Source organism: Ylistrum balloti, unplaced genomic scaffold, assembly GCF_031769215.1.
Source record: "Ylistrum balloti isolate Yb309-2 unplaced genomic scaffold, AGI_CSIRO_Ybal_v1 Utg369760, whole genome shotgun sequence".
Lineage (NCBI taxonomy): Eukaryota > Metazoa > Mollusca > Bivalvia > Pectinida > Pectinidae > Ylistrum > Ylistrum balloti.
Window position 1 is genome coordinate 1491220 of NW_026781959.1, and position 8781 is coordinate 1500000.

The window sequence follows — 8781 nt, forward strand, 5'->3', positions numbered from 1 at the left end:
TGTTGATTATACAGTCGTTAGAATGCCAGCATGCTGTCTGTTCACTTACTCATCGGTAGAAAATTGTAAAGGTGCTTGATGGCATCTATTATGATCTATTCCCGATACATAATTACCAAGACATCGAAAACAAAACCGGTACTGACATGATGGGTACTGACAAGTCATGGTTAGACACCCGGCCACATGTTCAATAACACTCCAGCATTTAGGACATGCCCGGCGCATAAGAGCTGTCGAACATCCACGTAGTTTTGGTGACTTATGGAGGAGCGAAATCATGATGTCATCCGGATATACGTTTGTAGATTCTATTTCCTGTTGTTTGATCCTATTTTTGTCGAGCTTGGTTTGAAATGATTTCTTTTCTGTTTTGGACATAGCAGCAGATAATTGGACGGTGTAGGAATCCCATTTGGACCCACATTTGTCTCCCTTGATGGTTGTGACGTATGGGCAAGTGATTGCAGAACTTCCTTTCTCCAGCTCATGCCAGCAATAGTCGCACAGTGCCTGAGGTGCTACAATATCAAAGGCATAACGACATTCAAAACTTTATCACAACTTTCTTTCAAAAGGAAGTACCGTAATGCACTGAATTTAGATAACGTTATCTCGAATAAATTCTGTTTTTAGACAAAATAGCAAATGGTACAGAAGTCTGATGAATAAAGCTTCAGCAGAAAGGATTATTTTTCAAAGACATTCAGAATGAAATGATACGATTTTGGGCGAAGAATTTATCAGTCGATTTTAAAAACACATTTTGAATGAATACTTGGCACCTATCAGTCGAGCTTACTTAGATCACTTTTCCTTAACTCGTATGGAAACATTTCATCAAAACGTTCCAGGCTATGTATATGTCGCTTCAATAACGTATATCTTGTCCAATATGCTAACTCATCCCATGATTAGGTCAAATCCTTCATAACGAGATAAAATCCGCGAAATTTTGTTCATGGTGACTCTTTATGGCAGGACCACAATGTAATACTCACTGATGGCGTGTCCACATGGCATTTGAGCTCTTGGTTCATCCCGGGCCAGGGTGATCATGCATTGCTCAGTTGATCTTTTGACGCCATTCCAAAGCCTTCGTGTGCGAATCCTAGACTTGCGGACCACTTCAACAATAGCGCCATCGGTGAAAGCCTTGCTTATCAAGCATTCACTCGCAATCGTCTTTCCCCAGCGTTTTATAACCGAGTCAGGGGGCAGTCGTTTAAGCAGGGATGAAACCTTTCTCTTCCGTCTCTGAATAGACAAAATATAAGCAGATATAAAACACAGACACGTGCCGCATTGATGTCACAAAAGGAGTCGATGTTTTACTTTATTATTGCTCATTTCAAATATCAAATTCATCGAAAACTGCAAATAAAGAGATGCAACTGTATGAACCTATTTTGTATTCGAGTTATAACTTGCTAACAATGAAGCAATTGAAAAAAAAAACAAGCTTTATTCCTGGGGATTTGTATGAGTACTACTTCATCAGAAATCAAACGATTAAAACACCGTTAAATAAACTCGAGGAATCGTGACTTTTGTCTTTGTGTTGTGTTATTATATGAAACACAGCAAGCAATTTTGCTTTTTCATAAAATGAATCAAATAGAAGACCGCAAATGGATAAATAATTCGATAAAACCAGTAGTTATATCAATTCTAGTGATTGTTTATATTGGGTTGCGGTCATAAATCATATAGCGGACATGAGTTTATATATTTACCTCACTGAGTCGAACTTCAACTTCCGTTAAATCAGGATAGTTGAGCCTTATTTTCATGATTAAGTTTTAAATGCTGCTCCTTAGTCGCTTGCTTCACGTGTTGTAAGCGCGAGCCAACATATACGGATATTTATATATGTTCATAGCAGTCAGATCTATATTTAGATTTTAGCTTCGTCAGCTTTAGTGTAACGGGTATCTTTGAATGAACGCACCCTACCAATCAATAGTTATCATTTGACGCAAAAGGCTTACTGTAGTAGAGTCGTGAAAGGCGTGCGAGTGTTTGGTTATGGTATAGGAATGCAATCACCGTTTTCTGCAGACATTGAACGATAATTTACTTCGGTTAGACACTTTATAATATAAATACCCGATAAGTTTGGGCGATAATCAGATTCAGATTTCTGACTGTCATTTGGAGTATTATAAATATCTGGAAGTTATTTTCTTCTATTAGTGCCCATTGGACTGGTTATAAAGATGTTAGCTTCACTTTCCATACAAGGATAGAATTCACAGTCTATACTTCTCTCGCGATTTACTATTTATTATACATTTTGTTAAATGAGGTTACGAATAAGTAGGTCATTGATTTAGGACCCTGGTATTTTACAAGTAGACAGTCTTCATGTTTCATTATCTCTCTCCTGATATTATGTCCGTGTTCTGTGTTCATTTTTATTTTTTTTTATGTTGTAATTCTATTTGTACGAAGCATAGAATTGATTGATTGATTGGTTGGTTTGTTGGTTGGTTGGTTGGTTGGTTGGTTGGTTGATTGGTTGGTTGGTTGTGTTGGTTGGTTGGTTGTTTGGTTGGTTGGTTGGTTGGTTGGTTGGTCAGTTGATTGGTTGGTTGGTTGGTTGTTTGGTTGGTTGATTGATTTATTTATTTATGTATTTATTTATTCATTCGTCGTCCAGGGACTAGTCATTCGCAGATTATTTCACACATAATAAGAATATACACAAAAAGAATCGTATCACTTTATCATTTTCTCAATATTAGTCGCCATAAACAGATTTCGGTCATTGATATATAGAAACCTTATCAAATCTGTTTTTATCATTGCATGAAACGAAATAAGAATATGAAGCGAATTTATCAAGACAGCTATTTACTAAGATCCAAATTTCTCAATGTATTTCAAATTTTGAATTGTTTATATCAGTCAATACTTGTGAAGTGTGAATAGGGTTGGATACTACAGAAGGCTACATGACGCGCAGTAAATAACACATGACATCGTGTACAAAAAATATTTTAATTTTCAAAATTCACATTCCATTAATTCCATACCTCGATTATCACAACTGAATTACAACCCTCATTTGATAGTTACTGTGAAAAAATCTGTAAGGTACACCTAATGACATGTCCTTTTTTGCTTCAAAAAATAAAACCGAAAAAAAAAACAGGAAAACATTCCTAGTACAAGATGCATGGTAAGCAAAAACAGTTTCGATTAGCGTGTTAGAAGAGGCAAAATTAATTGTAATAAATAACTCCATATAAATACACAATTAATATTTTACCCGCTATTTTTGTCAAAACTTTCTTCGTTTCCTCACTTATACAGACATTCGTCACTTAATAAACATTACGATGTGACAATTAATCAAATCTTGTTTACATTTTGAAAAAAAACGCCAGTGTGTAACAATGGTAAAATACTACAGGCAATACACCGCTCAACTAGAGAGCTGTTCTAAGCTCGATCGGTTTCCGCGTTAGAGTAGAATGTCAGCGGCTCCTGATTCAAATCCAGCGGAGACATCAAAATGAATAATAAAATTTTAAACAAATGTAAACTACGAAATCAGAGAGAAGATGAATTTCATCATATTGCGCTTTCTTGACCTTTCCATCGTGTTCCTGTTTGAATATGTTTTGTTGCTAGCCTTGATGTAAGTGGCCGATTGGAACGTGCATTAGTAACACCAATATAAAGACTTTTTCCAGTATATTAGTAACTGACTAATTGTTAAACCTTAAAAAATTGAACGATAACTTTTTTTCGAAACATCTTACCCTAATAAAAGAATATTAAGTAAACTCGCGTGGATCATCATTCTTTGATAATCGTTTCATTAGTCGTTCTGTCTAACATCATCGACACATTTGATACAGCAGATAACCATTGCTTCACTGTATGTTATACACTGGTCAATGGCCGTGAATGGTTAGCGTTGGTTGATGGCGGCTTTGAACTGTAACTAGAAGTATCTTTTTACGAACACTGATATTTTACTGTATTTATGATAAAAAACAGAAACATATATCTATTATTGATTATTTTACTGTTACAATACAAAAACAATCCCACCAGTACGATATTTTAACACTTCTATCTATAACTCAACATTACAAAATGTTACAAATTGTTGATGTCTACATTACAAATTGTTGATGTCAACATTACAAATTGTTGATTTCAACATTACAAATTGTTGATGTTTACATTCAGGACAAAAAGTAACAACAAAGAATCACAGTAAGTAACATGTAATAACAGATAGATGTAAGACGCATACAAGTCGGACTATTATAAAGAATGCTACAATAGAATATATAAATATGATCTGTGATGGGTGCTATGTACACTATATACAGTCCTGTTGATTATACAGTCGTTAGAATGCCAGCATGCTGTCTGTTCACTTACTCATCGGTAGAAAATTGTAAAGGTGCTTGATGGCATCTATTATGATCTATTCCCGATACATAATTACCAAGACATCGAAAACAAAACCGGTACTGACATGATGGGTACTGACAAGTCATGGTTAGACACCCGGCCACATGTTCAATAACACTCCAGCATTTAGGACATGCCCGGCGCATAAGAGCTGTCGAACATCCACGTAGTTTTGGTGACTTATGGAGGAGCGAAATCATGATGTCATCCGGATATACGTTTGTAGATTCTATTTCCTGTTGTTTGATCCTATTTTTGTCGAGCTTGGTTTGAAATGATTTCTTTTCTGTTTTGGACATAGCAGCAGATAATTGGACGGTGTAGGAATCCCATTTGGACCCACATTTGTCTCCCTTGATGGTTGTGACGTATGGGCAAGTGATTGCAGAACTTCCTTTCTCCAGCTCATGCCAGCAATAGTCGCACAGTGCCTGAGGTGCTACAATATCAAAGGCATAACGACATTCAAAACTTTATCACAACTTTCTTTCAAAAGGAAGTACCGTAATGCACTGAATTTAGATAACGTTATCTCGAATAAATTCTGTTTTTAGACAAAATAGCAAATGGTACAGAAGTCTGATGAATAAAGCTTCAGCAGAAAGGATTATTTTTCAAAGACATTCAGAATGAAATGATACGATTTTGGGCGAAGAATTTATCAGTCGATTTTAAAAACACATTTTGAATGAATACTTGGCACCTATCAGTCGAGCTTACTTAGATCACTTTTCCTTAACTCGTATGGAAACATTTCATCAAAACGTTCCAGGCTATGTATATGTCGCTTCAATAACGTATATCTTGTCCAATATGCTAACTCATCCCATGATTAGGTCAAATCCTTCATAACGAGATAAAATCCGCGAAATTTTGTTCATGGTGACTCTTTATGGCAGGACCACAATGTAATACTCACTGATGGCGTGTCCACATGGCATTTGAGCTCTTGGTTCATCCCGGGCCAGGGTGATCATGCATTGCTCAGTTGATCTTTTGACGCCATTCCAAAGCCTTCGTGTGCGAATCCTAGACTTGCGGACCACTTCAACAATAGCGCCATCGGTGAAAGCCTTGCTTATCAAGCATTCACTCGCAATCGTCTTTCCCCAGCGTTTTATAACCGAGTCAGGGGGCAGTCGTTTAAGCAGGGATGAAACCTTTCTCTTCCGTCTCTGAATAGACAAAATATAAGCAGATATAAAACACAGACACGTGCCGCATTGATGTCACAAAAGGAGTCGATGTTTTACTTTATTATTGCTCATTTCAAATATCAAATTCATCGAAAACTGCAAATAAAGAGATGCAACTGTATGAACCTATTTTGTATTCGAGTTATAACTTGCTAACAATGAAGCAATTGAAAAAAAAAACAAGCTTTATTCCTGGGGATTTGTATGAGTACTACTTCATCAGAAATCAAACGATTAAAACACCGTTAAATAAACTCGAGGAATCGTGACTTTTGTCTTTGTGTTGTGTTATTATATGAAACACAGCAAGCAATTTTGCTTTTTCATAAAATGAATCAAATAGAAGACCGCAAATGGATAAATAATTCGATAAAACCAGTAGTTATATCAATTCTAGTGATTGTTTATATTGGGTTGCGGTCATAAATCATATAGCGGACATGAGTTTATATATTTACCTCACTGAGTCGAACTTCAACTTCCGTTAAATCAGGATAGTTGAGCCTTATTTTCATGATTAAGTTTTAAATGCTGCTCCTTAGTCGCTTGCTTCACGTGTTGTAAGCGCGAGCCAACATATACGGATATTTATATATGTTCATAGCAGTCAGATCTATATTTAGATTTTAGCTTCGTCAGCTTTAGTGTAACGGGTATCTTTGAATGAACGCACCCTACCAATCAATAGTTATCATTTGACGCAAAAGGCTTACTGTAGTAGAGTCGTGAAAGGCGTGCGAGTGTTTGGTTATGGTATAGGAATGCAATCACCGTTTTCTGTGGACACGGAACAATAATTTATTTTCTGTTAGACACTTTATAATATAGGCAAATACCCGACAAATTTGGGCGATAATCAGATTCAGATTTCTGTCATTTGGAGTATTATAAATATCTGGAAGTTATTTTCTTCAATTAGTGCCCATTGGACTGGTTATAAAGATGTTAGCTTCACTTTCCATACAAGGATGGAATTCACAGTCTATACTTCTCTCGCGATTTACTATCTATTATACATTTTGTTAAATGAGGTTACGAATAAGTAGGTCATTGATTTAGGACCCTGGTATTTTACAAGTAGACAGTCTTCATGTTTCATTATCTCTCTCCTGATATTATGTCCGTGTTCTGTGTTCATTTTTTTAATTTTTTTTTATGTTGTAATTCTATTTGTACGAAGCATAGAATTGATTGATTGATTGATTGATTGATTGATTGGTTGGTTGGTTGGTTGGTTGGTTGGTTGGTTGGTTGGTTGGTTGGTTGGTTGATTGATTGATTGGTTGGTTGGTTGGTTGGTTGGTTGATTGGTTGGTTGGTTGGTTGGTTGGTTGGTTGTTTGGTTGGTTGGTTGGTTGGTTGGTTGGTTGTTTGGTTGGTCAGTTGATTGGTTGGTTGGTTGGTTGTTTGGTTGGTTAATTGATTTATTTATTTATGTATTTATTTATTCATTCGTCGTCCAGGGACTAGTCATTCGCAGATTATTTCACACATAATAAGAATATACACAAAAAGAATCGTATCACTTTATCATTTTCTCAATATTAGTCGCCATAAACAGATTTCGGTCATTGATATATAGAAACCTTATCAAATCTGTTTTTATCATTGCATGAAACGAAATAAGAATATGAAGCGAATTTATCAAGACAGCTATTTACTAAGATCCAAATTTCTCAATGTATTTCAAATTTTGAATTGTTTATATCAGTCAATACTTGTGAAGTGTGAACAGGGTTGGATACTACAGAAGGCTACATGACGCGCAGTAAATAACACATGACATCGTGTACAAAAAATATTTTAATTTTCAAAATTCACATTCCATTAATTCCATACCTCGATTATCACAACTGAATTACAACCCTCATTTGATAGTTACTGTGAAAAAATCTGTAAGGTACACCTAATGGCATGTCCTTTTTTGCTTCAAAAAATAAAACCGAAAAAAAAACAGGAAAACATTCCTAGTACAAGATGCATGGTAAGCAAAAACAGTTTCGATTAGCGTGTTAGAAGAGGCAAAATTAATTGTAATAAATAACTCCATATAAATACACAATTAATATTTTACCCGCTATTTTTGTCAAAACTTTCTTCGTTTCCTCACTTATACAGACATTCGTCACTTAATAAACATTACGATGTGACAATTAATCAAATCTTGTTTACATTTTGAAAAAAAACGCCAGTGTGTAACAATGGTAAAATACTACAGGCAATACACCGCTCAACTAGAGAGCTGTTCTAAGCTCGATCGGTTTCCGCGTTAGAGTAGAATGTCAGCGGCTCCTGATTCAAATCCAGCGGAGACATCAAAATGAATAATAAAATTTTAAACAAATGTAAACTACGAAATCAGAGAGAAGATGAATTTCATCATATTGCGCTTTCTTGACCTTTCCATCGTGTTCCTGTTTGAATATGTTTTGTTGCTAGCCTTGATGTAAGTGGCCGATTGGAACGTGCATTAGTAACACCAATATAAAGACTTTTTCCAGTATATTAGTAACTGACTAATTGTTAAACCTTAAAAAATTGAACGATAACTTTTTTTCGAAACATCTTACCCTAATAAAAGAATATTAAGTAAACTCGCGTGGATCATCATTCTTTGATAATCGTTTCATTAGTCGTTCTGTCTAACATCATCGACACATTTGATACAGCAGATAACCATTGCTTCACTGTATGTTATACACTGGTCAATGGCCGTGAATGGTTAGCGTTGGTTGATGGCGGCTTTGAACTGTAACTAGAAGTATCTTTTTACGAACACTGATATTTTACTGTATTTATGATAAAAAACAGAAACATATATCTATTATTGATTATTTTACTGTTACAATACAAAAACAATCCCACCAGTACGATATTTTAACACTTCTATCTATAACTTTCAACATTACAAATTGTTGATGTCTACATTACAAATTGTTGATGTCAACATTACAAATTGTTGATTTCAACATTACAAATTGTTGATGTTTACATTCAGGACAAAAAGTAACAACAAAGAATCACAGTAAGTAACATGTAATAACAGATAGATGTAAGACGCATACAAGTCGGACTATTATAAAGAATGCTACAATAGAATATATAAATATGATCTGTGATGGGTGCTATGTACACTATATACAGTCCT

General features: G+C 35.3%; 2 protein-coding genes across 2 annotated transcripts; both read right to left on the minus strand.

Annotated features, from left to right (window-relative positions):
- Window positions 1-45: 45 nt before the first annotated feature.
- LOC132543651 (uncharacterized) lies at window positions 46-1793 on the minus strand. Its single transcript, XM_060207167.1, has 3 exons — window positions 1737-1793; window positions 1002-1257; window positions 46-521 (listed from the first exon to the last, which is right to left on the minus strand). The coding sequence occupies exons 1-3, from the start codon at window positions 1791-1793 to the stop codon at window positions 46-48; spliced, it is 789 nt and encodes a 262-aa protein (XP_060063150.1).
- A 2607-nt stretch (window positions 1794-4400) lies between these two features.
- LOC132543652 (uncharacterized) lies at window positions 4401-6148 on the minus strand. Its single transcript, XM_060207168.1, has 3 exons — window positions 6092-6148; window positions 5357-5612; window positions 4401-4876 (listed from the first exon to the last, which is right to left on the minus strand). Exons 1-3 carry the CDS (start codon window positions 6146-6148, stop codon window positions 4401-4403), a joined length of 789 nt encoding a protein of 262 aa, XP_060063151.1.
- Between the last annotated feature and the right edge of the window lie 2633 nt (window positions 6149-8781).

Excerpts from the sequence above, each read along its gene's own strand:
- LOC132543651 (XM_060207167.1), bottom strand. The coding sequence starts at position 1,793 with ATGAAAATAAGGCTCAACTATCCTGATTTAACGGAAGTTGAAGTTCGA. Across the intron at positions 1,258-1,736 it reads TTGAAGTTCGACTCAGTGAG|AGACGGAAGAGAAAGGTTTC; the intron begins GTAAATATATAA and ends TTGTCTATTCAG. Across the intron at positions 522-1,001 it reads GCCATGTGGACACGCCATCA|CACCTCAGGCACTGTGCGAC; the intron begins GTGAGTATTACA and ends TTGATATTGTAG.
- LOC132543652 (XM_060207168.1), bottom strand. The coding sequence starts at position 6,148 with ATGAAAATAAGGCTCAACTATCCTGATTTAACGGAAGTTGAAGTTCGA. Across the intron at positions 5,613-6,091 it reads TTGAAGTTCGACTCAGTGAG|AGACGGAAGAGAAAGGTTTC; the intron begins GTAAATATATAA and ends TTGTCTATTCAG. Across the intron at positions 4,877-5,356 it reads GCCATGTGGACACGCCATCA|CACCTCAGGCACTGTGCGAC; the intron begins GTGAGTATTACA and ends TTGATATTGTAG.